General features: G+C 39.3%; 1 protein-coding gene across 1 annotated transcript in view; it reads right to left on the bottom strand.

Moving 5' to 3' along the window:
- negr1 (neuronal growth regulator 1) overlaps window positions 1-27844 on the bottom strand; it is a 147693-nt gene that overhangs the window by 59166 nt on the left and 60683 nt on the right. The window contains exon 3 of the mRNA XM_073476796.1: window positions 15644-15769. Within this exon, the coding sequence (XP_073332897.1) occupies window positions 15644-15769 (126 nt within the window). The remainder of the gene's footprint in view (window positions 1-15643; window positions 15770-27844) is intronic.

The raw sequence follows: 27844 nt of genomic DNA, 5'->3' as shown, positions 1-27844 counted from the left end.
AAAATGTTTGAAAAACTGATCCATAAACAAGCACCGGATGTGTCTGAAAAACAGAACCGTTAATATGCCAAGAGAGCACAGGGACGGAGACATAACACAAAGAGCTCTATTTTTGTGGTGGTGCACGGCTCATGGCTGGGCTTTGCACCAGTGAAGAGGCATTTCTTCTTTTGTTGGGTGCACACAGTTTTTTAATCCCACTGATGTGGAAGGGGATGTGCAGAGTGTGTCAGTATGGCGATCAAATGGTGCAGTGCAAGTTTGATGTCAAAAGAAAGAGACCTGTGCAGACAAGGTTAATGTTCTCGCATTCTCTATTAACATTAGTGAAGTGGACATACACAGAAATACAGAAGCTTCGTGTAAACAACATGCTGGGAAATTTGACTCTGGTCAGAGCACTGGTGAGATACAAGCAGGCTACTCTCGAAATCAACAACAGAGTTGGGGATCTCCACAAGGGAACAGGCATCAGCTATCAAGTACAAGTAGGGGAAAGTTTTTCAGTATTAAATTTAATGCATGATGAATGATTACATGAAATCTAACTTAAACAGACTGGCTGATGTGTGCATATTCTTGCCATAGCTTCAGTGCAAGTCATTTCCTGTTCAGTAGCCCTGCTGAGACCTACAGCCTGAGTAATACACCCAGAATTAAAGTTACAACAGATGCAGAAGAACTGGATTTTATATGTTTCACTGAATGAGTAGGTCTTCCAATATGCTAGTATACAGCCACAGCCGGCACTGCTATTCCTGATTGAAGACAGAACACAAAGACAAAAACTGCCCAAAAAACCCCCCAAAAACATTCAAACGAGATTTTTAAAGATGAATGAACAGAGAAATGTGTGTTTATCATAGTGGCCAGCTGTCTTTTCTTGCAACAATACTGCTGAGAATAACAACGCTATCAGAAAATAATGTAATCTCACTGTCATCTGCGTTTGTGAGAAGGAAATCTCTTTTGGTTAAGTAATACTGTGGAAACGTGTGTTTAAAATAAGGAGAGTTTTATTTACAATGTGTTATTTAACTTTTGATTAGACTGTATGTCAACACCAAGCTCTCACCACATTATAACCTCTTATATAAGGCTTTCAGAATAGCACAGAGCGAGATACAGCTTTGGTCTACTCCCCATATGGTATGCAGAATTAATGGAATTCATACTGCCATTTAAATTGGCCTCACATTTACATCTCTACAGGAGACATCTGAAAATTTCTTGAACTTTATGGTAAAAGAAAGTGGGCATTTGGGTCATGACTGATGCCAGCCATGTTGCACATACTGAACACTCAAAGTTATGGTCATGTGTATCTGACTGATGTGTCACATCTTTACATGGACATGTCTCGACCACAACATCCCAGGATCAAGTTGTTGCACTTGATGCAAGCAGACTCCACAGGATTAGGAGAGGTGGATTCTGTGTTTGCATCAATGACGCTTGGAGCTTACATATAGTCAAAGTGAACGGACTGTTTTCCAGATGACAAACTTTTAATGTGAAGAGCCGATCCTATTATCATCGCCATATTGTTGCTGCTTACATTTACAAATTCAAACTAGAATTACCACATCGCAGTTGTATGCCTCTGCGCACCAGTCAAGTTGCTGTCACTGAGCTATGGCGTTGAATAAAGGCCAGAACATTTTTTGCAGAATAATACAATGTCACAATGAAGTTTACCTTTGACCTTTTGCAAAAAAAATGTCATCACTTCATTATTTTATCCTTTTGGACATTTATGTTGAATGTTGCCATAATTATCATGAATTGTTGAAACCTGACCTTTGACCACCAGAATCTAATCAGTTCAACCGTGAATCCAAGTGAATATGTGTGCTGCATTTTAAGAAAGTCCCCGAGGCGTTTCTGAGATATGCTCATCAAGACAATGGGATGCCACAAGGTAAGAGTGGCCTTGACCTTTGACCTTTGACTGCCAAAATCTAAACTGTTCATCCTGGAGTCCAAGTAGAAATGTGTGCCAAGTTTGAAGAAATGCCCTCAAGGTGTTCTTGAGATATTGCATCCACAAGAATGGGACGGACCACCGGAAAACAGAAGGCCTCCATTGTGTCTAGCTCGTTTACTGCATACAACGATCAATGCTACAGATCAAAGAACCTACGCAAAAGCACTATGTCTGTTGCTTTTGTCTTTTATGCCGAAGAACTTTGTGACATCTGCTCTAAAAAGGTGTTATATTAATTAACTATATTTACCTACTTATGGATGATAAAAGAACTACAGACTTTCACAGGACTTTATGTCTCAGTGCCCTGTGTAGATCTCTCCCCCAACACACTAAGTAACATGGTTGACCGAGACACTGCCCTTAATGCACAGCTCCATTGTATTTCACTGTAATGGAGAATTACAATACGCAGGATGTGGAAATCCACTGTGTGCACTTGTGTCTTTTAGTGGGGCAATGAAATCAAAAGCACTGACCCATGAGGCCAAGTATGCCTGATGCTTGGAATACCATTTACCAAATGGCTGAATTCAACGCAGTGGTTTCCACTTAAAAAGCAAAGAAACTTTTTTGCCACATCCTGGGGGATGTGCCTAGGGTATGTTGAAGCAATCAATGTCCAAAGACGATAAATGTAAATAAAAATGAAACTTATATATGAAATACAGAGTCATGTTCTGTGAGCCGCTGCTCTGGCATCGTATGATCCGCAGGATGAGAGCAGATACAGGCTTTCTCTCCTTCTGCCTAACAGTGTAGCACAAATATTTCTATGGGCAACAGGAGCTTGGATGCCACTGACTACGATTTTGAGAGGCACCAATATTATTTGTAAGCCTTTTCTCTTTTGCTCTATTTTTGTGCTGTGAAAAAAGAAAACTCAGCTGTGTTTCCACCCGCTAAGGCAATTTTCCCTTCGATGTGCGCACACAAACTCCTCTCATTTTGAGACCAGTTTATTTTAAGTTGAGTTTTGCATTTGACTGATATAAATATAAATTATAAAATAAATATAAAAATAAATTTTTCATATCGTACATTACAGTTTTAAAGCAGTTAAGACAGTCTGTGCTAGGTTAAAAAACTGTTACTCTTTTCAATGAAATGATGCATATTGTCATTTCCTTTCAGTTAAATGAAACAATCAGACGTTTTTTTTATATTTTAATTATATTTTCAGTTCAGTCTTTTGAGCACTGAGATCGATTCAAAAGTCTAAACTTTTATTTTAAATGACCAAAGATCCAAACCAGAAATGTTTTTTTGCCAGCAGAACGCAACTTCACTCTACTGGACATATCTGTTTCACCTAATACTACCTGATTCAATTTGGTCTCAAGTTATTTTCTTGAAGGCAGCAGGTCTGGTGCCACCCCGTCTGACATCCAGTTGTATGGCACCATAGACCAGACAATGTTTTGCTCTTGTGGCCATCAATAAGCCTTTTAGTCGAGAGAATCCTGCCATCTAATTACTAAAATTGCTAATTGAAATCAATTTTAAGACTAGACGAAGGATATGTATACTACTGGCACTGTAAAGTGAGACAGCATTAAAATGACAACTGAGGCTCAAGAATCATTGGAGGAAAATTAAATGGTGAATGGGTGTAAAATGGGTCACCTATGCTTGGTTGACTGAATGATATGACACAGCATCTCTAGCGGACATTTTAGTGCCTCCAGCTAACTGGTTTGAAACAGAAGACCCTGCATTTGATTCAACTGACATAAGTTCAATATCGCTGAAGATTGAGGATACACTGAAGATTTGGGCAATGACATCATTCACAGCAGTAAAGAGACATAAATTCAGTGTACTGTAAATGAACCATCTGTGCCTTAATTATGGGAACTGACAACAAATATTAAAACCATAGGAAATGTTAAGAGACACCTTCCTGAAGCCTGATTTATGGTTGGACACTCAACACTTTTGACGAGTGCCACCTGATAGAAACTTAAGAGCCACGCTACATTTTCAATTTATGCTTTGCTGAAAGGTTTCAGTTGTCTCCATGGTAACCACATGCTATCTCTCTGACTACCCAATCGCATTTCCCGACTAAACATTACAGTGTGCAAGACACATCAAATTCTCTAGCTGTGCGACATGAAAGTGTTGAGCAACAATTTTAATCATTTTAAAAAACTTAGTTTTTGTCAAGTGAAACCATCAAAAGTGTTTACTGCTCTAGGCCTAACACTGAAAACATATTCTCATAGGGTAGGTGTGTCACAATGATTATGTTATCTACTTCTCGTACATATGTCATCTTCGAGTCATCCGTATGTATGTACATGACGTCAATTTTGTAGACCTTGATATTGCCCGTTGTGTTTACATGCGGGTTTGGTTACTTAAGAATGTCACCTACACTTTAGTCAACATGATGCCAGAATAACTAGCACGGTTTCCCCTAGCATTATAATACTTGGGCAAAGCATCTGTGTGTTTTTCCCAATTTTAATTATTGTTTTGGGTGTGTGGTTTTATGTTGTTAATTACTTTATTAACTACTTAACTTAACTATTTATTTAGGATATTTAACCCTAACCATACGGTGGCACATGAAGATGCATCATCATTATAGAGAAAAGCAGGTGCTTTGGGTTACGAGCAGTGGACCTTGAGACCATCTCACCCCACGGCATCTTTCAACTATGCGATCTGACTGGCTGGACCGTCCCAGGGGGAAGAGAGTCAGAATAAGAGCCATGCTTATCCAGCTTGGTTTAAGGCTGCTCCTGGCTAATGTCTGGTCGCAGGAAAAGGAAATGGAAAAAAGAGACTGTTGTGCCCACAGAGACCTGTCTCCACCACTAATATCTAATATCAAGCTGTTGCACTCTACGGGCGGACTGTGTTCTGAGTCAACAGAACATAGGACTACAGCAGGACGAGGAGAGGTCGAACTTTTGATATGAAGATGCCGACCACATTATCATCACTATCATGTGTATTTACATATACCCTGACATAGATAAAAAGATGTACTATGTGTTCATGTATATTTGTATATAAATAACCATATCTTTGTTCTATTTGTGTAGCATCAAGGAGTTTACAAACTTCTTTTCGTTATGCAACCCTTTGTTGTAATGACGAATAAGTTACCTTGTACCTTACACCTTGCAAGCATTCCAGTTTTTCACCTTTCAATTTCAAGTCTGAGTATTCTTAAGAATTGAAAGTTCATTGAAAGGGTGGCCTTGCATTTTTTTTGCAATTACATTTTATATCAGTGGCATAAAATGGTCTTAAAATGTCATGTTAAAATGATTTCTAGGACAATATATCGCCGGACAAAAACAAGTATTAAGTATAGTAGTAGTATGAAGTATTATGACAGGCATAATACACAAATTGAGTAATGCACATGGACTCCTGAAAAGACATTTTAACTTGTTGTAGCTGGTGAAGCACAGGTCTAATTTATGAAAAGAATGATGGCTCTGCTCCTTTGTGGTGTCCCAGTAAGGCTTGCCAGTAAGTCTGCATGCACAATACCAGTGCCTTAGAGCTGTATTTCTAAATAGATTGCAGCCTTATTAAGTTTATCAGTCCTTCCTTTGGTTTTCATGCAAGAACATGTCAAAATGTCTGCTGTAAAAAAATGCATGTGCAGTTCCATGCAACTGGAACAATCATGAGAAACAGGTGTGAGTAATAACGACTCCCACATTCAACAATACCCTTTAGTGATATCCACAGGTGGCAGGCAGGGTTCCAATTAAACTGAGGGAGCCGAATATTACAATGTGAAGAGAATTGTGGAGTTTTGTGATGTGAAAGTAGCTTATAATGACATCTTTGATATGGTCAAACATTAGTCAAGCCTCCGAGATTAAACTGAATGAAGCAGGGTGGGAGACATAACATCATCACAATGATTATATCAATTTTGCCGCACCCACAAAATGTCACTGAGCATTATCAGACTTTTATTGTGCTCTCACATGGCACATCCCTGTTCTTCTGACACTGTTTTACTCTGCTGTTTCTGAACTGTGCAGATGTTCCTCCCCCTGAATGTTTCTGCATGCTTGAACAAGAAAAAGAAAAAAAAGCTTGAAACAAATTTAATCCTCACCACTAAATCAACACATTTTTGTGTGTTACATGTCTGAATCACAGAATAAGCCCTCCAGAAGTGCAAACAATGATAATTAAACAGCATAAATCACACTGAAGATTTCTTCTAATGATTATTCATACAACCTATATTCCCACTGGTGAGTGCAGCGAGGTTTAAATGATTTACCATTACAATGTGACAATGTGCAAAAGTGCATGTAAGTAGCAACTCAGAAAATAACTTTCACTACTCGCACCAATTTCTAGCATAACTAAATCATGAGTAAATCAAACAGAGTACATTGCAGCGAGGTACAGTGAGGACTTGTCTTCCCGGTTTGCTGAAGCAATTTTGATTATGATTGGAGAGAAAATAGAGATACGGCTTACTCCCCGTTTCTGTCTTTGCTGCCAAATTAATTTTCACACCACAGACAAATTCTATTACAGCTAGGCTGTAATAAAGACATGCAAAAGATGGTCGACATTGCACAAAGTTATGATTGGATAAATTTAGTAGGATAAGAAGCAAGTAAAAGTTTTGACAAAACTCAGAATGGGGGCCAAATAAACTGAGAATATTGCAATATTTAGGATTAGGAAACTGAGGGAAAACAAGTCAATTTCAGATATAGGACTAAATATGAGTTTTGATTTGGAACAATGCTGGTATGAGGAGGATTGTTGTATTGAGCCCAGGATATGTATTTATAAATACGTATTTTGTGGACTGAGTTCTGTGCAAGTAGGTATATGCTGCCTGCCATAGACATGTATTGCAAGAAGATAAATATTTATTGTGGCTAGAGACTATTACAGTACTGAAATTCAACTACTGTCTTGCAGTATAGTGATAATATGTGAACACTGAACAGATTTTAGTTGTGAGTTTATTTTTAACGTATTTGATTTATGAACACTTCGATAACTTCTGGCATTGTAAAATGCTGCAAAACCAAAGAACATTTTGTGCTCATATCAGCCACATCCAAACTGAACAATGAAAAGGTGGCTTAATTATGACAAATATTGTAAGACGGATCGGTTTGAAAGTTTTATACTATAAAACATATGTCTATTTTTTTCCTAAGCAGATGTGGCCTTACATTTGAACAATATACAATTCCAGATACTGCTGAAATAAATGGATACATTTCCATTTAGATTTGAAAAAATCTAATTAGGATGCAGTCTTTCTTGATAAATGAAAGCGAATATATTTCTTTCATGGAAGATCTCGTTGCATCCTCCTGCCCTCGCTGCAAATGGTATTCCTATCGATTACAGCAGTAAGGGGGCTTTGCAAAGGTCATAGCAGCCATTAAACAAGAGTCACATCCTTGATATATACTTTGAAGAACATCATATGTTAAATGCTCAACCTTGACATTACAGTAAACAAAACAAGCATAGGACTATGTAGCCTGTATATGAAAAATAAGAGATGGAAGAAAATAACATCTTATGTTGATGTTAGTGATGTAAAACCACCAAGAGACCTAACATGACTGATGTGCGAGTGCATGCTGAGAGATATTTGAGAGAGTGACAAAGGCCCCTCTCACCTGAGGGAGATGTCACTCCAAGCAAATTAAAGAAATCATAGCAAGGTTAATTTCACATTCAGTGCCAATGCTGGCTAAGTCCCGTTGCAGTAAGCAATTTCCCACATTGTGTAGGGGAGATGTGAGTACGCTTCCTTCAGGGCTGCAATACACAGATAGGGCAGGCATCGCTGAAGAATCCATTATAGCATAGAGCAGCATTTTCTACATCAATTTATCCTTTTAACTCCTGAAAATGGAGAACAACCCACGCTGCTACATTGTGTGCTGCTGCCTTCTGGCCCCAACTCAAGGTGTGGGCCAGAACTAGGGGTAGAATCACAACATGTGCAGGGGCTGCCTGAAAAACAGGCTGTTAGTCTGCCCTGATACAGAAGCCCCTACCCTTCGCACCGGCTGTCAATCTGAGCTTGCAGAAATCCAGACAGTGGAACTGGGCCAAAGGAGCCTTGAGTCATGTCTGATTGCATGTGCTGCCACCTGAGTGACCTGTAGAATTACCTCACTTTTTATGTGCAGACATATTTAGCCTAATGCACTGTCGGCAGGAAACATAATTTCAGGTTCTGGACCTGATAGAGTAGAGAGAGTGGCATAGTTCACACTTTATGGCAAATCAACATACTGAGTCACAAGTTCAAGAAAAAAACAAATTAATTAGAGTGAACAAGGAAGATATCTGATCAACGCTTTTAATCTGTTTTGTCATTTAGAATTGATGCATAAAACAATTTACTGATTCCAGTCAAAATAAGATTTTTTTGTTTACTCAAAAACTGTAAAAATATGTTGTGGCTGAGGAAAAAAGTAGTGAAAAAGAACTAGATAACATAAATACTGGTAGATGAATCCCTATATCCTGGAGGAGTTTTGAGTTAAAAATATGAAATACTTTTGTACACTACCATTAAATTATGTAGTATGTAACAAATGAATACAAAGTTGACTCTATGCCAAGGCTCAACTGTTCTTCTTCTGAATCAATCTGTCGAGCTTGGCTAATGCATGAATTCATAACACACTGCAATAAGTGTGTGAATTTAAGAACAGAAAACAAAGATTATATTTAACCATCTTTCACTTATGTATTCAGAACGAGTGGCAACAAAAGGAGCCAAAACAAATGTAGACATACAGTATGTCTCTACAGATATCTAAAAGAGAGTATAGTTATATAGTGATCCACAAATTTTAAAGAAAGTGCCAAAATTCTCTAGTTTTGTGACAACCCTCTCTTATCTCTTGTCCCGCAATTCAAGAACATTTGAAAACGAAATTTCATACACAAAGGACTAAAAGATTAACCAAGTAAATATTAAAAGACTCAGCGACTACAGCCGGGGTCCATAATTAGCACCTGCCACATGCCAAATGCAAATAAAAATCTACATTGGCGAATAAAATAAATGAGGCCATTCATTATTTGTGGGTTGCTGAGATAAGCCAACTTTACAACAAACTCTGGTCATTACAATTGACAAGATTAGTCAATTGACCAGAGTTTGTTGTTTATTTTACATCATCAGTAACACTGATAACCTCAAATGTGTGGCGGCACATGGCCAGAGTAGATCATCCTAAAAGAAAATGTATTTATTGTTTTTCGATGTTAATGTGTTTTAGTGTGTCTTGTTTGGACTGTCATGTGTTTTTTGAAAATTACCTTTTTGAAGACAAATTTCTGCCTTAAGCACACAAAAGGTAGACAATAAAGTATTGTCTTTTCAATTTTATTCTAAAATGAAAAGTCAGAAAATTTACAAAGAAGTGTCGCTTAACAAATAAAGGGGTAAGCAGTCTTTCAAATGACATTGTATCTTATGCAGTTCTATTGCTGGTTGAAAAATATTTTGGCCGGTAAATATTCTCCAATCAGTTTACCAACCATTAGCAGATGGGTCAAAAAGTAAATTTTGACTGTGCATAAAGCTAAATTGCTCTTTCCTTCACCTATTCACACACATCCTCACACACCAACGGTAGTGAGCTACTGTGCAATGTCCTGGCCTGACCCTTTAGCAAGTTAGGATTCATTGTCCTGCCCAAGTGGATAGGAAAGACAGGCAAGCTGGACAACTCTCTGTACCTGCTTGAACACGGCCATTCATATCCATTAATACTGAAAGTAGTCTCAAGACCTAAAAACTGTGATGTTCAAATTCACCACAAAGATCAAAAGTATAGATTTGAATTTAATGGAACCTCCTTCAAAAGTTGGGTGGGTGTTAAAGAGTTCAAAAAAGTGGCTGTCGGGAAAGAAATTGTCTATGGCTGCCAACTGCCATTTAATGTGTGTAGTGTGGCAGTAACTCAATACCACATTTGAGTTAAAAAGGTCTACTATTCATCACGTTACAGACACTCATATAAAGCATGTGCCCACTGAGCACCTCTTTAGTTCGCAATACTCAGCTCAACAGCTGAATGGGGAAATGTTAGACACGGCTCCCGCTGTTGATATCTGAAATTCGAAATGCAGTGCATAACTCTTTATCTTTCACCTCCCATCATGTTTAAAGCGTGCTCAAGTGTCAGCCCTTAAACTGCGCACTGGCTCATTGCAAACTATGAGAAAAGGAACCTGGTGGTGAATGAGAGATCCCTGGTGAACAGACCGCCAAAAACTTGCATTGCATTTCTTAAAGAGCTGCCGAATTACAGCGACAACTCAAGGTATGTAGCAGTGATATAAAGTAAAGTCTGAATAATTCATCGCACTGTTCACATGAAAATGACTGAGCTACTGTACTTATGCACTTGCTGTTGCCACTTAGTTCAGGACTAAGCAAGTTAAGGTAACAGTACACATACTGTAGTGAGTTGTCAGTGTGGAAGATGCCGCTGCCTGTTCCCCGGGGACAGAGGGGGGTGTTTTGGGGAAGATATGCCTCATGCACTTAAATGAAAAGGCAAATCATACAGTATGCAGTTGATATCTGTACAGTAGCTGCTTGGAAAGAGAGAGAAAAATGTGTCCCAGCTGAGTCCTATCACAGGAAACAATCAAATATGTATTCTAGTCAGCCTTTTCAAAGGTCACACTTCTATCCCATGGATTCAAATCTCAATGGAAAAAGCTTATCAAAGCAATTTTGCCCAGCCATCCAGCCATCCACCCAACCAAACCCGAATGAAACAGACTATGTTAAAAGCTATTTTACCCCCCTCCCTATGACCTATGAGGGAGTGGTGAGGAACCACAGCACAGTACTCCATGCAGTAATACCCTGAAAGGCTGACACGTCACCTGAGCTATTGTGAGCTTTCGGAGTAAAGTAAGTAGCCATGTCAAGAGCTAAACTGATAATGACAAAGTGGCTTCTGGTAGTATTGTTAATATAGTTCTTCAAATGGCATTTCTTGCTTAAATTCACCTTTTCATTTAACCCAACTAGTTGATTGAGAATATGTTTTAATGACATTAAATGCCCAGAGCAGGAGCTGCAGGGTCGGAAATTATCTCACTAATACATACAAACTAGGCAGTTTCCCATTAATGCTTTTAAACTCGTGACTGCGCTGCATCACTGAAATAGTCATGGGTAAAATCCTTGCTCATGGGTAGGGAGAGCATCAAACACCCACTTTGCACATCCAGATTTTACCAGATGATAAGAGGACTTGAGCGGGCTTTCCAGTCCTATGCCAACTTAACATGCACCAATTAACCCAAATTCCTGAGGACTTCACTGTCAAGCTAATTTTTACATGGGTAATTAAACTGTTACACAAAAAAGGCGATGTTTTTTTAAGCACATTAGGCTCCCGACATATGCTGGCACCATTTCTTCTCTGAGTAACATGTCAACAAAGATGATCTGTGTGTTACAAGTACTTGCTTCAGTTTGCATCTCTCTAATTGAGGAATATGCATCAACTATATGTGCACACATACTGAGCCAAATGAATGTCTCAATAAACAGTTTATGGCCACACTTCACTGGATGCACAAAGTTTATTATTAGCTGGCAGTTTGCTGGTTGGCAGGACGGGGAGAGAGGGAAAAATGCAAACACAAAACAGTCGGAGTGGGAATAGGAACTTGACAGTCAGTCAGGGCAATTTATCATTCTGTCAAACTTCACTGACTGCTGCAGCAGAACTATCTACAGTGCGAAAAATCTCCACCCCCACCCCAAAATGGCTGAGTGTTGAAGAGAGTAAGGCCAGCAAATATAACTTGCCTTGTATACTTGTTTGTCACTTTTACAGCAATTTCACCATCTTGGCCTCATGTCAATGACAGGTGTTACTACTACCAAATACAAGTAGCTGAAATGTTGTGCTGGAGGTGTAATGATACAATCAGGTATAACTGGTATTAGTATGATTGATTATACTTAACACACATTCAATAAGTGTGACTAAAAAATAAACTATGAAAGTTGAAAATGTGTTATTATACTCTGAATACTATATTTTTTCTTGGAGATTGATGCCAAGTAGATCCTTCCACGTATCGCCAACACAGCTCATTACATGATATGCAAATAGACATGCAAATAAAAAAACAACACTTTGACAACACATGAGCAGCATTTAAAATAAGTTAAAACACATGCAAATCAAGAGACCAATTTGCCAGTTTGACAGCTCTCATCAACACAAACATTAAAAAGTGGTAAGTTTTAGATTTAGAATTTGTTCTGTCTATTCGCAGTGAATGTGTTGTTGAATTGCAGAAATTAGCACAGTTTCAGTTTATGTCAATCTCCATAAACCCTTACTAAAAACAAACAAACAAAAAATATATTAAATTGTTTGAACCTTATCTTTAGACTTTAGTTGTCCACAAAAATACCAATTTCAAAAGCAAATGTGGTAAATGACAGAACATTGTTACTGTTTATCATTTTTTAACTTTCTTAAAAAGGGTATGGTTTTATTAAGTTTGTAAATTTGTAAAGCTAATTGATTTCTGAGTCTCATTCCCAACTCAACAAATACTGATGCTTCTGGTCTGTGACCGGCCAGACCTACCAACCATGAGTGTCAGCAGCTGACAACCTGAGGAAACAAAAGGTGTCAAGCCAAAAGTTACATATATCTTTAAAGCCTTAAAAATGTGCATTTTTATTCATTTTACTGTGTGTGTTTATGGTAGTTCAAGTAGTTCAGCTGTTGGTTGCAGGTCTCCTTTCATTCATAACTGAGATATTCCATATAGGTGTGACTGCACGCTCAGGTCGCCCGTGCATTGGTGGGAGCAGACTGTTCTGCATATCCAACAGATTTAATGGAATTCCATCGATAGGTAATTAGCCTATTACAACCTTTCAGTTGTACCAAGTCCTTTGGTCAAATCGCCCTTTCTACAATAACCGACTCAAAGATCCCATGGCAAATGGCTTCTTTTCTGATGTGCTGGGAGACACTGTGTGATTACATTTAGTCCCGGGCCCTTTCATTTGACCAGCATATCATTTCTTCCCTGGCATACTTCAAAGTGTGGACACTTCAAAGTAGAATGAGTGACTGCCACTCGGACTCTGAGGATGGCTCTTTTGATCATCTTCTGAAAACTCCCCTAACGCAATCAGGGCAAGCACCAGAGAGGATTTGACAGCCATAAGATAAATGCAGTCATCCTCACAGCTATCAGATAAGCACAGCAGGCTCTAATCCATTAATATGAAAATGAGGGAGGACAAGAAGTGGCTGGGTGGGGGCTCTGCAGCAACAGTTAAATGCTTTTGAATGAGTTTTCAAAGGGAAGATTCAGTATTCAAAGCACTTAATGATGTATATGTGCTCTGTCTAGTCGCCACCTAAATAAATCATAATGATAATATTAAACATATTCTTTCTTGATGCACCTTAAAGTGAAACTCTCGCCAAAATGCAACCTAGGATTTTTTTGTGAAGGAACCCGAGTCAAACCTTCAAACATTACGGTAGCATCAAAATCGAAGAGAAGACTCGACACAACATGAAACTTTGCTCGTAGTATCACCAGGGTCTCTACACATGAACACGAGCATTGAGAACATTGTTTGTGTACAGAGAGTTTACTAAAAAGAAGGTTTTTGAACAACTCACGCTAGCAGTAGCTTGCTCAGCTCGTCGAGAAGAGTCGATCCCCGAGTGCGACAAAACATAGAGGAGAGTAAAGGTGGAAAGCTCCTAAAGCGTCGCACTCGGGGATCGACTCTTCTCGACTGGCAGGACGGCGATGAGCGGAGCAAGCTACTGCTAGCATGAGTTGTTCAAAAACCTTCTTTTGTTGTTGTTTGTTGTGTCGAGTCTTCTTAGTGTTTTAAAAATAGCGATTTTGATGCTACCGTAATGTTGCCCCTACTACACAATTGAAAATGATTTTGACCCGAAAACGAAAGTGAGGTAAATCTTAAAAGTGGCTTTTTCGTCGTAATTATGCTTTTACACGAAGGTTTGACTCGGGTTCCTTCACAAAAAAAGCCTAGGTTGCATTTTGGCGAGAGTTTCACTTTAAATGATAGTTTAGAACCTGCCAAAGAAATCGGAGGTCTCCCTGCAGTGATGAGAAATCCCCAATTCTCATCAACATGTTTGTGGCAGGATATGTTTTGCTAACACAATAACCACTGCCTTTAGTAAGTAGCAAAATCCATGGCTTAAGAGTATCTTACGTTAGCCCACGTTAGAGTCTTATGTTAGAGGGAAGTGTAGAAGTGGCAACATTTGAGGAGATATTCTTATTTTTTAATTTTAATACTTATAACCTACAGCGTATGAGTCATTTTTCCAGGATTAGCTCGGTCGTCCATAAGATAGGATTGGGCGAGGTTCACCCACGATTGTATATGACATTACAATATTGGCTCAGGAACATTTTGTTAAACTGTTCGCTTGCAAATGACTGCATCCAGTTTTTATTTATGTTAACCACAGCGTCCCAAATTTCAGAATCGAGGTTGCACTGCACACAAGTTGGTCTATTTCATATTCATTAAAGTGCCACTAGGCAGTCTTTTTTTTGTCTTTTCGTATATGGTCAGCCTGCAGCAGATTGTGGTTGCTTGAGCTAGGCAGGCCTTATTATGAGGGGTGGGCCACTCTATGGATGAATCTGAACTCAGGTTAAAATATTTCAGTGTGGTCGAGAGGTGTCAACACAATACTTTTGAATACTTTTGCATGGCACACTTTTCAGTTTTTGATTTGTAAAAAAAATTGAAAACCATGTATCATTTTCCTTCCACTCCACAATTATACGCCACTTTGTGTTGGTCTATCACATAAAATCCATTTACGTTTGTGGTTGTAACGTGACAAAATGAGGAAAAGTTCAAGGGGTATGAATACTTTTGCAAGCCACTGTCTGTGTGAATTAGTTGGGATTTTTAAAAAAAAATTATTTACAGTATCTACAAAGCTTGATCTAGACAATCCCAAAGATAAACTGAGCTGGAGGTTTCTGATTGTTTGTGGTTTAGACAAAGCATAAAACTGAATACACGTATAAGCAACAAAAAATGTAATGAAGAGGTGCAAAAAACTCTCAGAGAGGCTTGATCTGGGCACTCACCAGATCAAAGGCTACTGTAGGCTATTAAAAAAAGAAAACGCCATTTATATGCATGTAAATAAGTATTTCCCTTCCCTCTTACCATTCTATCTCTGCAGGTGATCAGAGCTAAGGTGAGACAATGGCTAACAATAAATTAACCATTGCTTCTGCCCTTTAAAACACAACGCTAGATGGCAACGCATTGCAGGAGCTCAATATCTACTCAGGTCTCCCTCTCTCCAGGACACTGTATGTTCACTTGAATATATTACAACATCTATCCATCCCCCCTCCCTCCTTCTGTCATGAAACCATCCAACCTCATCTATCTCCTGCTCCATCCCTTCCCCCTTCCATCTCCTCATCTGCAACATAACTACCAGTCCTCCCTTGTCCTCAGTCTATCACCTATTGATCCTGTCCATGCTTCCTCATTTCCTCTCTCTATTCATCCATCGCTCTGTCCACTTATACATCCACCCATTCATTAGCATAGGCATGTGAGAGGTGAAGTGAACTCACCTAATGGGGTTATGTGTCTCCAGTAAATGGTCGGCTCGGGTTTCCCACTGGCTGAGCAGATGAGCGACACGTTGCTGCCCTCGTTCACCGTGATGTCAGAGGAAATGTCGTATATCTTTGGAGGAACTAAGGAAAAAAGAAGTAAAGAAATACACAAACAAGATTAGAATTTCAAATCTGCAACCTCTGGTTCATCCACTATCATCTATATGTGATATTAGATTAGATGCCTGTGTTTCTGTTTCGAGCAAAGAGATACAGAACATGCTGTACTTAAATGGCCGTCCACTTTAGGTAAAATTGTATTAGGTAGCTTATATTCAGACTCCATTATCCAGTCTGACATTGCCATCTCGTTAAATGTTCTCTGTAGGGGGGAGGATGTGATTTTCCCCTTTCAAATCTCTAGTTTCCAGCTGCTCTGATGACATTTTCAGTCAACACTTACTCTGCCACAAAGCACAGGTAGGGTAAGTTCAGAAAGGTTACAGAGAAAAACGTTTTTTGGTTAAAAATCATGGAAAATGTTTGTTTCTTTTCTATAAGGCATAGCTTTATGGGATAGATACTAAAAAACTAAAGAAAGGTGTGTTATTAAACCCAAAACAAATAACTGTTACCTTTATAACAGACAGATGGTCACATGCTGGTTAGGCTATCAAGATAACTAGCTAAATTAACAAACAAAAAAAACAGCCATACAGTCCTGAAACCTGAATCGAATTTTTCCCCACATTACTATACTGTCGTTTTCTCATACAAAACACACATTTGACTTGGGATTTGTCATGACAATACAAGGGCAAAAAGAATTTGTTGTGATTATAAAAGGATATACAGAATGATGTGAGAAGCCAGACCTTATTGTTTGCCAACATGTTAGCTAATGTAGCTAGCAAGTAAAGTAAGGTAAGTCTTCAGTCGTCTGTGTCTGCTAACAGTGCATGAGATTTGTCATGATAATATGAGGGAGGGAAAAAAATAGTTGTCATGATAATATGAGGAAAAACAGACTGATTTGGACGGAGGCACGACCCTATTAGTAGCTAAGTTAGCAAAGGTAAGTTGCTAGCAAGTAAAGCCTGGCATGTGTTCAGCCGTCTGTGCCCATTTGCAGTGCAAGGTAAACACATCCCTATTTTAAAACATCGTCAGCATGATTCATTTGTGTTTATGTTATATTTAGACTGTTACATTTATCATGAGCAGTGATTAAGCTGTTGACTCTGACTATGTTTAATAATTCCTGACAGAGCTTGGCACAGTAGGCTGGTCCCACCCTTTAAAGCTCAATTGTGTCTCAAACAGCTATTCACAAGAACAAAACCAAACCTTTTTGAATCACTGCACTAAAATGGAGATGTGGGCAGTGATTCATAGGATTTGAATCAGGCTACACTTTAGGCGGTTTGGAAGCTGTATTTCATAAATCCAAGTTTCAAAGTTATTTTCTATTGAGGGCAACTCATCAACAGTCCCTGCTGGACATCACTTACCATCATAATTTACAACTTTCTGGGCACTTAAATCCTCTTCGAGCTTTGATGTTAAAAGCTTCGGTATTTAGGCTGCTCAAAACACACACGGACCCACATGCAGCCACCCACAAAGGCATTTAAACACATTCGACTCAGCACACGTGCAGGCACACACATACATACAGGCTTACTATTTTAATCAGCAAGATTTGAATCTCTGAGGGAGCTTTTCTGCAGTGGACTGTGCCATACAGTAATGACTTCACGGTCGTCTCGGGCTTCAAACTATTCCACCCTCTGATCCCTCCTGATGTCTGCTAAAAAACTAACAAAAGAAAAGTTGATTCAACAGTTTCCCGAGTTTCACTTCAGACCCGGTAACACTTTTTTTGGAGGCACGTGGGCTCTTTCTGCTCGGCTTAGCTGCAGCCACCCTCACTTGCTTCTCTTCACTCTGTTATGAGCAACAATACAGAGGATGCTGCTGAGAACACACAGTATGAATAATGTCAATACCCACCATAAGTTGAATTAGTTTTGGATTTTATCAGATTTGCCTTTCTTCTCTTGTCATATGTCTTCAAATATTGCACAAGTAAAAAAAAAAAATAAAGCATAAAAAATGAGTGGACTGGAAATATACAGTAATGCATTGTAGTCTGGAAAACATAAAAAATGCAACACTTGACCATCTATCATCAACAGTAAGCTCAAAAACACTAAACCATAACCTTGTGCACTAATTGTTTGATAAGAGCAGCCTACAGTCAAATAAAGGATGGTGCACCGCTAGAAGCATCAATACTCATATAACTGGAACCTCTTTGGCTTAAGGAAAGAACAACAATAAATGGCACACACCTCGGCCTGTATTGACCTAGCCTCACACAGGCACATCCCGCAGTGATATGAAGGACTCCCCCAAGAAAGCATTCTCCTCACCGGCATTTTCTGTTGTGTGGGGCGATAGGCGCCATTTTTGATCAACAGATCTGGATCTAAATGAGATTAAAGTGGCGGACCTTCAATGGGAGAGGACCGGAGGCGATGTTGAATCTAGGTTATTGCTTGTCAGACTCCTGTGTTTACTTGCTGTAGGACCCCAGTGTTGACACATCTCCTCAGTGTCTGATAGCACAAAATTGAAAATGTTGGGGTTGTCTACTGATCCTATCTCTCTCTGGCAGGGACTGAGAGGTTTTCAAAGGTTCAGATGAAGAGCCCTCAGTTTTTCAGCTCAGAGTCACTATGGCTGAGCCGCTCTACTGTATAACGCTGTTTTCTCCAGCAGTGAATAACAACCAAGTCCAGGAAACAGAATAAAAGATCAATAGAGAACAGTCAAACTTTAAACTATAAGATGTGGCAAACTTTTCTCATCCATAGAATGAAGATGTCTCTGAAGAACTGAACAGTAATTTATTCACCAGGCAATAACCCATACTTCTGTTCCATGTCTTTAAAGACTATTGTGGTTAGACACCATCAAACAATTAAGACATGCGGCATGTCTGTGAAATAACCAGAACTGATTTAGCTAGGAAGTACGACAATGGTTGTTTCCAGATATTCATTTGAGTTGCCATAAATATATTTTGTAGTTTAACTGATGTCCAGTTTAAGAAGTTCATGCTACAAAACATTGAGTGTTAAAATTATAAGCATTTGCAGCCCAGCTACAGTACAGAAGTCAGAAATCCCTTTGCCTCAGTGGGCTTTACTACAACTGTCAGTTATGTTGCAAAATGATGACAATACTAAATCTCAATTTTCTGCTGGGAAGATTTTTTTTTCCTCATAAATCTGGGCTGTAGAAAGATGCAAACAGTTTTGAAATTGGTGCTACAAGACCAGAGAAAACAGAGAAAAGGGGCCATGGTATTAATTTTGTTTAAAAGGTACAGAAAACCCTACAACCAAAATCAACCGCACCAGACAGATAAACACTCCTGCTGATTGGTTATGTACTACAGGTTGGGCGTTGGGTGTTTGGTTTTGGCTCATCCAGTTTCCAGAAGTAAAAAATGGTGCCCTATTCAGAAACGTTCTCATATTACTCTTTGTGTCCATGGATGATGGCATAAAATAAAAATGCGGAACTAAAACTGAAACAACATCCCTAGAGCGAAACTAGGCTGGGAGGTATGGCCTTAAAATAATATCACAATATTTTGTGGCTGTATCGCAATACATAATTTATATATCTCGATACTTTGAAATGTCCTCAAATGCACTTCATTAATGCTAGGACTAAGTGACAAAATCAAATATCACGATAGTTTAACATTGTTCATCTGCATATACTACTCACATTGTAATGATACAAAGCTGGTTGAAAATCAGCAAAGTTTCTCTTTGAGTAAGAAGTCTTTCTTATCATCCAGGGAATAATGAATGCATGGCACAGGGACTTTGGAAAACAGCCAATGCATAAACAAAATATAGTTCTGCAATTTGTTGTTCCTTAGTGATAAAAAACAACAACAATACTACTTCTATAAGTAGGGGTCTCGTTGCTAGGTTACAGTGCTGAGACAGTGCAAGAATTACTGCTGAGGGGCTACAGGATGGACACTTGATATTGAGGGCTGAGGGCGGTTTCTGTTTGTCAAATAGAAACATAAATCTATTTGATATTCCACACCAGCTAATGAGAAAATCAAGTTACCAAGTGGCAGCGGAAGTTTAAGTGTTCAGTTTGTGTCGACTGCTCAGTGTTGGCTCTTAATGGTGATTACTGGGTAATTTCAGGCTGAATTATAATTGTTGATGTCAGACATTAATTATTAATGTGAATGTGTGTGGGGTGGTCGTGTGAATATCATTGTTCAGTGTATATACTAGGATAAATGTCAATGTTAAAAAATCAACATAGCAAAAAGGACACCATTGTAACCTTGTAGGGAGGATGATGACAGTGAATAGGGTTTAAGGTAGGTATCATCTTACTTGACCGTGTTAAATCTGTTTCACACCAGTCTGACGCAGACACTCAGAGCAAATATGTGAAAAATTTGCATGAGGAATTACAGCATTCAACCTTTACACACCGGCTCTGGTAATTTTCAGCATTTTTGTGCTGCATTTCACACAGAAAAGAAAAAAAATTGCACCTGGATTGGATGAAAGGAACAGAATGTACAGGCAGAATCAGCGACGACAATGTTCCTCTTTGAGCTAAAATGACATAGAAGTATATCTGAATGTCAGAGGTAGTTTAAGGCTGGTGTGGAAATGTTGACAGAGTAAATACCAGTGTGCCTAAGGTGCGTATTTTCATCTATTTTTTTATTTAAATTATTTGCAGATTTTAGCATAACACAGTTGAAGTAGGTTGAGTACAAAAGGCTCAGTTTGTTTCTTCTTATTGCTTAAAGAGACTGTTTTTTTTCACAACGTACACCAATCTTTGCAATAAAAATACTGCAATGCTGTTACACTGAAACCTGGTTAAGCAATCTGATAAGGACTCAAAGTTAGAGATGAGTATCAATTGGCTCAAAAACTTAATTAATTCTTCTCAGCTTCCATTTTCATTATGCTATTGATTTTGATACCAAAAACTTTCTTTGAGGGAAAGTCACACATATAGGGAAATAGCTAGAGCTAGTAGCCATTTAGCTTTATCTACAAAAACCCAAGCTTGGCTGGTTAAATACTGGACTATTTCTTGGCTCTGAGCAGTTGCTAGACAACCAGCGAAGACTCGACTAATGTATTGCCTCCAGCAAAGACACAAAGAAACAAATCCCCCATAAAACTACAAATTGCTGTTATTACACTTCTGTTTTTTTCAGTTTTTTTTTTCTGATTAAACAAAAGAAATATGATATGCTATTTAATGAATTTCAGAGGTCGTAGGGGGATTTGTTTCTGTTGGACAGAGCCAGGCGAGCTGTTTCCAGTCTTTGTGCTAAGCTATATGAGTCAAACTTTATCTTTTAAATTGTCCTCCTTTCAGAAATTCCTTTAAATCAGGCTGAGCGTTTGCCGGCCACTAATCTGTTACTTTTTCCAATTTTAGGCAACTACTTGGTTGATGTAAGGGTGAGACTGTGGTCAGAGTGAATACATTAAAGTTAAGATAAAATTAACTTTGATGGACTAAAAGCGACGACGTGGTTAGAGGAGGTTAGAGAAAGACTGTGGTCACATCAAAAGGGGGAATAATTCACACGGATGTACGCCCCTGCTGTGAAAAGCCTTTAAGACATTGCTTTGTGAATCTCTTGCAAATTTCTTGGTTTACACATTAGCTTAAAAGCCTGCAAAGTCCATTACTTTCATTTCTTTCTTGGCTGCTCCTCTCTCAGTGCCCTATATTATCCCTATTACACCTCATCCACCTCTTGAAAAAAACATCAGAGACAGTCGTGACTGTGCTGCCCCTACAACAACAGATCATTATAACCCATCTCTCAATACCTACACACAGAGCTTGTTGTTTTCTTTACGTGCTAATTCAGTAACGATGCCATGATTGTCATGTTTGCCCATTCCTCTCTAATTTCCCCTTCTCCAGCCCGGCAGGAGGTGCTGAGAGCGAGCTGCCACAGCTGATCTGGGCGGCGTCATCTCCCTCCTGGCAGACGCCTCGGGTGAATAAATAAGCCTCTAATGATGCCACCTTGAATTACGGAAATGCTTACAGCTGCACTATTAAAATGCAGGGGTTTTCTTCTGGAACTGCATAGTGGGATGCACACAACTGGGCTCTTCTACGAATTCTGACAGGCCCACTCCAGGATGACTTCTGCCACCAAATTGCAGAACCCCATTACTGGCTAAACCTACTGCCATCCAGCTTCCCAATTAGAGCACAGAGGGGAAGCCCGGCCACTTGTTGTAATGGACGGCAGTATGGGCGGAGGTAGAGAAGTCAAGGAGAGCTGAGAGGTAGGGAGAGAGCAAAAGAGAGAAAATTCTGGCTTCATTTTCTGTAATTCATCTCCTTCATTTGTCCACCACCATCCTACACACACCGCAGAAATCGACAGAGGTGCTGTAACTGCCTTAGAGCACATTTCCTGTCCACACACAATACAATGTAATGGTCTTATTAAAACGCAGATGCTTACTGATCTGAGGACAGATCATCCTTAATCTACGAGATGCAGCACTTTGAAATTGGATTAGGGGCAGATTTGAGTTTTACTTTTCAGATGTGCTTGCTATAGTGAAGAAATCCTGCGTAGATCTTTGAATAGCTCCTTGCAATTCTACAATTACCGACTGCAAAGCTTTCCCAAACCGCAGGTTGTTAGAGATGACATTGATACAGACAGATTGTAATATACCTGTAAAATATACCTGTGTTTGTAGGGCGTAATATACACCTCAGTAATGAGACAGTTCCCACACAGCTATTCCTAAAGGTTTTCAATTCCCTTTTCTCACTGCAGGCAGCAAAACGAACCAACTTCCAAGTCCGTTAATTAGGTGTCAGACACGGAAACTAAACATAAACAGTGACAGATTGTATTACTCAAAGGGATTACCTCCATTTGCAGTGTCATAAAGCAGGCACAGACAATTTGTAGTACTTAACTTTGGGAAAAGTTCATTCAAGTAGAAAGAGAAATCTGTCATTATTGGCAGGGATTTTCAACATTTTTTTCACTGCTCCTGACAAAAAATCACATCACCTTAGTACCACAAAAGTCCTTGGCCCCTCCAATTTGACAATTTGTATTTTTTACTGTGGAGATGGCTGACCTTGTCTGTCACAACATCACTTCATGGCCCTCAGGCACTTAGACTCAGGCTTCTTGTCCAAAAGTCTTCCAAAATTTGAGTAATAATGCAGGAGAAAGGTTGACTTTTGGGATATAAAAAGTGTTCCAGTGACACTGACAGCATGGTGTGTGTTTGTGTCTATGTATGCCCCTTCAATGTGTGCTTTCAAAGAATTAACATACAGTACTTGACTCCCAGCCAACTTTGGAAATCATTCCAGCTTTACCTCCAATATCACCTGCTGCTCTCTCATAGCGTTATTAAACATATCAGTCTCAATCATTCTCAACAGAAAAACACACACAGCCATACGCCAATAATAAAAAGCAATAAAAATGTTCAGAGAAAAACGGGATGTTTTCTTTTTCTTTCCATTTATTTGAGCCCAGCAGCAATAGAGGAGGTAGACTAAGTGCTGGGATGGCAGGGCCAAGACATAAAACCTCATCAGCCCTTATTGCCCGTCTGTTTTTGGCATCTCTTCATAGTCTAAGATCTCCTTGTGGCTAAGATGTTGGGTGGGTTAATAAAGCATTGAGATGTGAGGAGTTGTAACAGACAGCAAATGGCTGCAGACACAAATAGATTTCCCAGCAAGTGCACATTAGCTGATGAACATTATTCCATAATGGTATCATTACGTATGATGAATCCAGTGATTTACCCTATTAATGTACTGCGGGAATTCGCCTCAGGTTCCAATGATAGTGTCGGATAGTGTGGGAGCAGTACAGTATGATGATATACTGTATGTCAGCAGCTGTACAAGCTTCAGCTTCTGATCTGAGAGCAGTGTGCCTGATATTAAATATACATATCTAATATGGGTCAAACTGTCTCTTACATGGGATTCCTCCATAGTAGCTAATTTTGTGTAGGTGTGACCTAGATGTTATTTTCATTTATGTTTCTAAATAAGCACCAACACCTCACTGTATCACTGTAAATGCAGCTGGCATACATTCTTACAGTATAATCTATGCACATTACTTTAGTTGTAACCCTGAAGATATATTCTTCTCTAAATTTATTTCAATGGCCTACTTTTTAGCTACAAATAAGCATTCCTGCCTCTGACTATAACCAAAATGACCCCAATACTGTAGGAACAATAATGTATTGGTGGGGCTGATGTTAGCCTTGGAGAAAAGGAAAACACTTGATTCTGTCCCCAGCCTCAAAAAAGTCCCTGCAATATACAAAGGTATGTAGTAAAACAGTTTTTCACCATGTTAAAGGAGACATATAATGCTCATTTTCAAATTAATACTTTTATTTTGGGTTACTACTAGAATACGTTAACATGCTTTAATGCTCAGAAAACACATCTGTTTTCTCATACTGTTCAGTGCTGCAGCACTGTATTCCCCCTCCGTCTGAAACGCTCTGTTTTAGCTCCATTTAAAATTCTTGGTTATTTGGTAAAACAGTCAAACAACAGCATCAAAATCTAAAGTGTGTTTTTCACTGTTGTATATTGGTCTTACTCATTATTTGTAAATAATTACGTTGGCAGATATTGCGTTGATCAGGCTGATATGACAAAAACTCAGTATTGAAGATGCTGGAAGCAAGTTTTGCTCCTTGCAGAAATCTGTGGAAACTGTGAACATCACTTTTGTTCAACTTGTAATTAACCATTAGTTTATGATAATATTCCTGTCATGACCTAATGGTGCAAAAATAACATGCTTCCGCAAAATGTCACAACCAATACATATGATGAGTAATTGCCAATGAGCTTAACGATGCAGAAAGCATGATTATGGAGAGCTTGTTACCAATTTCATGCACTTCTAGGGAATTCATGAATTAAAGGAAATCAATTGATGAAAATGAACTTTTCGAAATACCTTGTGAGAGGCAATTAATCTTCAATGGGAGAGCTGCACTGGGCATGTAATTCAAAGATAAGCTATCAACCACTTATTGAAATAGTTTCTAATTTATTCATGCTAATCAGTGTCTTTCAGCCTTGGCATCTTGCTTATGATAAACAAAATTCCTCTGCATGGGCCACTCTGCCTCCACTCTCCAGGATGATCACTGGTTTTTCAATTAGCTGTGTGGCTACAAAGTGTCTTTGATAGGCATGTCCAGGCATGAAGCCTATTTCAAATAGTTTACAGTCAAAATCAGACACTGCGGCTGTCAGAGGGCACACTGCTTTCCTACAACGAAATATCAGCCGGTGACCAAACGACCGCTGCTGAATGAACCTCTGTGCATCTCAGCTCTAAGCTAAAGCATGAGGAAAGTGTGTCTGTGTATGTGTGAAATGGATGATCTGACGCAAGCACACAAAGCTCTGTCTCCATCTGTCACTGGGCCTTGATGCAGCGCTAAAGGTCAAAGTTCAAATTTTAGAACCTGGGTCGTGATTAATGTGGAGAGAGCAGTTGGCAGCTAGCAGACACACGCTACCCCAGTCGTGGGGAAGGAGCTCGGCTCAGCGGGCAGTCGGATCTGCTCCTTACCGGCTCAAAGTGATGAGCAAAGAGCTCATCAGCTGATCAGCTTGTCATTCCCTGTATACTGAGTCAAGACCGATGTGAGGCTTCTGTTGCTGCTGTTATTATAGTCAGGCTCACCTGCTATCTTTGTCTATTAAAATTCATGGTCAAAATCAAAGATCCGAGAAAAAGCTGTCTATTTAATTATCATCCATATGGACCGTTTTATATATAGCCTAATAAATCTCAATCATTTGATGCATAATATATATATAATTTTTTTTATATCTATGTCTGCGTTTTCTGGCATGCCAGTTCATTGAAGCTCCCCATTTGCTGCTGGGAAATAGATTCTCAGAGATGTGGAGAGCCTTTTTGAGCACCGAAACTGTCAACTGTCATATTTCTCAAAGTGCCCTTGATAGTTATGACGAGTGTCTTTTAAAAATATCCTAGCTGGACTTCTCGAGGACCCATCATCAGCAGAGCTATGTGCAATGCCCCATCTTTTTTTCATTCATTTCTAATCACATTAAGCTATTATCTTGAAATATTAATATCTATCTCTGATTGGATCATCGGGTAGAAGAGAAGCCTTTTCAAAAAGAGCAGCGAAATGTCGTGAATGAAGAAGTTTTGTGGAATGAGGGGTCTAACCACATTCATGCATTGTTTGTCTCTCTCCTGAGCTTCTTCTCACTCTCTCTGTCCTGATTTATTTCTCTCATTGGTGAGTCACATAAGTCTACGATAAATAGCACTGGCTGCCTAACAATTCAAGGTTCAAGTGCTGAAGAGGATAAGTGACTATTCTCAGAGCCTGTGTGTGGTTTGTGCATGCGAGCACACCTACAAACACAGAGGATGTGTGCATACAGCATGGGTGTTGTTTGCGTGTGTCAGCTGCCACATCCTCTAATGGTACCCAGTATCGACTGCTTCTTCTACACGATCTGCCCCGCAGGCTGGTAGCAGAAGATTTGGACCAAACAACACGTAGGTAACACAGGGCAATTTGTATCCACTGAGGGCTTTGGAAAGGCCAAAGTCATGACTATTCAATAAGTTGCTCATCATTAAAAACCCTGAGCTTGTACTTTGCAGAATACAGATGTCAGTTCTTGCTTTTTGTTTACAATGTTACTCTGGAGCGCTGATTGTTATAATAATGGTGTTCATACAGAACATCAGTGAGTCTAATCATTTTAAATAAGAACATATCCCTTCTTTGATTTGCCTGTTTTTTGAGTCTTTGATAGTACATCCTCTGCATGTAAGAGATGTGATGTGATATGCAGCTCAATGAGGAATCTCTTAATGCTCATTCATTCACAATTCTCTCTCTCTCTTACCCTCTCTCTTTCCCCAGCTTAATCAGCTGACTATGAGTGTCTTTAGCCATGTTTTAATCAACCATTCATGTCATTGCTGCCAAACTTTAAATCTGTTCTTTTCTCTGCTGTTGTCAGCTGTTGTTTCTGTGCAAAAAAATTGTTGCGACCCTCCTGCATCCCATTCACCTCCAGTTCATCATATCCAGACCGGCATTCATCTTCATCCCATGAACACAACCAGTGTCTAGACTCCATTGGTTTCCTATACCACTCAAGGCTACACATTCCCTCTTAAAATATAATGGAAGTCACGATGACGCATTATCGCCAAAGACTCATATTTCTTATCTTATGTGCACATGCATGGCTCGAGGGTGTGACTATTTTTGCTGCACATGCACCCAGAAATCTGTCAAGTGCAAATAAACATTTTCATTGGTCACTACAGAGAGCCTGAAATGTAGTTGTTTATTCTTTTAAACAATTGCGGTTATCCCAATTTCTTGCTGCGGGGATTTAATAGAAGAAAAACGTGTATTTCCAAATGTATTCCTGTTTATAATAATTGTTGGAATATGTTAAGAAAGTAAATTAAAATGTATTATTGGGTGCACCTAAATAAAAAAGTTAGGCGCACCAGTGCACCCAAAGAAAATTAGTCTAGAGCTCTGATATGGCAGTGCAAATATTAGTCATTCCCTCAGAACAAAGTCTCTCTGACTGAAATAAAGATGAGTGCTGGATTCTCTAACAAACCAGGAGGGCTTCTGCAACTGGACTTCAATACAGCCACGAGTCGGGGGGCAGACTGATGGAAGAAACCTCTCTTTGCTCTTTAATTGCACTTTAGGCACCAGATGAGTTTCAGCAATGAGACAGGCACCCCACTGTTGGTGGTCAGTCTGCATTCAGGGTGATGTATGCAACAGTGCTGTAGGGCCAGAGAGCGCAGCCCGTGATATTTATCTGCCCAATTAAGGCCAGTGTATCTCTGAGGCACCTGCCAATGCTTCAACCCCAGCAAATCTGTTTCACAGCTATCCCACTGTTGATGAAGGATGTATTGTAAGATAAACACTGCCTAGAGGAGAAGTGAGAGAAGCCATGCCTCTGTTGTGATTTACACCTCTGAGAACCAACTGTTTAGCACCACAAAAGCCATGGCCTAACACCACCAGTAGAGGAAAAGTCTGAATTTAG

This window comes from Pagrus major, chromosome 11, assembly GCF_040436345.1.
Source record: "Pagrus major chromosome 11, Pma_NU_1.0".
NCBI lineage: Eukaryota > Metazoa > Chordata > Actinopteri > Spariformes > Sparidae > Pagrus > Pagrus major.
The sequence above is the reverse complement of the archived record's forward strand: the minus strand, read 5'-3'. Positions and strand labels throughout refer to the sequence as shown.